Source organism: Nanorana parkeri, unplaced genomic scaffold (assembly GCF_000935625.1).
Source record: "Nanorana parkeri isolate BGI_ZX_2015 unplaced genomic scaffold, ASM93562v1 scaffold238, whole genome shotgun sequence".
Taxonomy (NCBI): domain Eukaryota; kingdom Metazoa; phylum Chordata; class Amphibia; order Anura; family Dicroglossidae; genus Nanorana; species Nanorana parkeri.
In genome coordinates, this window is record NW_017306506.1 from 179,013 (window position 1) to 181,032 (window position 2,020).

The following is a 2,020-nucleotide window of genomic DNA, read 5'->3' on the forward strand; positions in this document are numbered from 1 at the left end:
GTCTTGCCTTGGTTTTATTGTTTTCTTCTTTCCTTCAGTCTTTTGGAGAACCTCAAATATAACATGTTCACGCTTCCCAGTGCGCTCTTTCTCCTCCGTTTGATAGACAATGCTCATGGTTATTTCGCTGTTAAAAAAATCTTTCGCCACAGATTCTATTATCCCTGTGAGAGCAGGTAAAGACAATCAGGCACGTCTGAAGGGTAAGGAGATTAAAGCCCAACTGAAATTGCAGAGAATCATATGCAGCCTGGATAAGGGTGAAGTTCCTCTTTAATATACCGTGCAGTCTAATAGGCACCAGTGTTACATCCAGTGCTCTCAGTAATCAGCACTTAGTAAAACAACTGATCTGACGTTCCAACTTCCTTCCCAATTCAAGTCTGTATGAGGACATTTGTGATGAAGGATGTGGCTGTATCAGCATAGAGTACAAGAAGTAGATTTACACTATATATGTGGGAATAAAATGATATTGGCACCACCTTAAAGAGAAAAATAAATTGTCTAAAATAGGGATGCACTGATACTTGTACTCGTGAAAATGCCCCGATACATAGCACCAATGCTGGCGCTTTACATTTTTAAATCACTTTGGCTGCCTGAAGTCCCCATGCTTGTTGGGGACCTCAGGCAGCCTGCTGGGGAACTCCTGATAGCTGTCTTTGGCAGTGCCAGTCCAGTTTCACATATCCTCCTCCTACTTCCCGGGACTAGCACTGCCCTGGACAGCCCCACACTGGCCCGTACAGCCCTAGAGAGCCACACATGCAGCCGTGGTGAGACGGGAATACAGCCCTGAAGAGCCCGGCACCCACCAGCCGTGGTGAGACGGGAACACAGCCCTGAAGAGCCCGGCACCCACCAGTACAGCCCTGGAGAGTCCCACATGCAGCCCTGGTGAGACCTAAACACAGCCCTTGTGACACCAAAATGCAGCCCTGGTGAGAACCACATGCAGTCCTGGTGACACCCAAAGGCAGCCCTGGTGAAACCTGCATGCAGCCCTGGTGAGACACCGCATGCAGCCCTGGTGACACCCGAACACAGCCCTGGTTATATCTGCATGCAGCCCTGGTGAGATGCTGCACGCAGCCCTGGTGAGATGCTGCACGCAGCCCTGGTGAGATGCTGCACGCAGCCCTGGTGAGCTGGTTGCCATTCTCCATTGCGGTATAATCATGAATTGATGGGAACTGTAGTCCTCTATTGCTGGTTGCCATTCTCCATTACTGAATAATCATGGATTGCTGACATTTGTTGTCCTCTATTGCTGGTTGCCATTCTCCATTGCTGAATAATCTCTATTGCTGGTTGCCATTCTCCTTTGCTGATTGAGTTACAGTACTTCATAATTATAAAGAGACTCCCCTAAAATCATTAGTCCCTATTGTTTTAGAAAAAATGTCACATGTCCGTTTAACGAAAAGTATCGGTAATTGGTATCGGTGAGTACCTGAGGGAAAGTACTTTTGCTTTCTCCTTATGATAGCAAGCTGCCAAAAACAAAGGTCCACTAACTCTAATATACTATTTTATTAGGGTGCAATTAGACTGACAGCCTCAAATGTACATCTCATTTGACATATGCTGTATTTCTAGTTAGCCAGTCTGGGACTTCACAGAGCCACCTCTAGTACACTACTCACATGTTTTCTGAGCACATAAAATACCAGAGAATGTCTAGCTCTGCTCATACCTGGCACTATATGACAAAATCCACTTCTGTCAGAGTAATAATGAAGAAGCATGGTGCCATCATTTCTTTTCTCCACTCGAAAAGAAGGTGCATTCATTTCCTGTAGATTATAGGTGGTTAACAACATCCTACTGCTGATATATATATTGCATATAGACATTATTGACTAACAGTCTTCACACACAAGGATATCACACATTGTCTGTGTGCACTCATTGCAAGGAAACAATAAGCCACAGAGATCTCACATGTTAAGCTGAGCCTCAAGAGGCAGTGGAGGCAGCGGTGTATTTAACTTTGGCGCTGCCCTAGGCAAGGCAG

The 2,020-nt window shown here is 45.7% G+C and overlaps 1 protein-coding gene across 1 annotated transcript in view; it reads right to left on the reverse strand.

The window, feature by feature from the left end:
• The window catches only part of LOC108787012 (guanylate cyclase soluble subunit beta-2-like), a 44,038-nt gene that overhangs the window by 15,449 nt on the left and 26,569 nt on the right, over positions 1 to 2,020 (reverse strand). Inside the window, exons 5-6 of the mRNA XM_018556442.1 lie at positions 1,700 to 1,799; positions 8 to 164 (exon numbers count right to left, since the gene is read on the reverse strand). Of these exons, the coding sequence (XP_018411944.1) occupies positions 8 to 164; positions 1,700 to 1,799 (257 nt within the window). The remainder of the gene's footprint in view (positions 1 to 7; positions 165 to 1,699; positions 1,800 to 2,020) is intronic.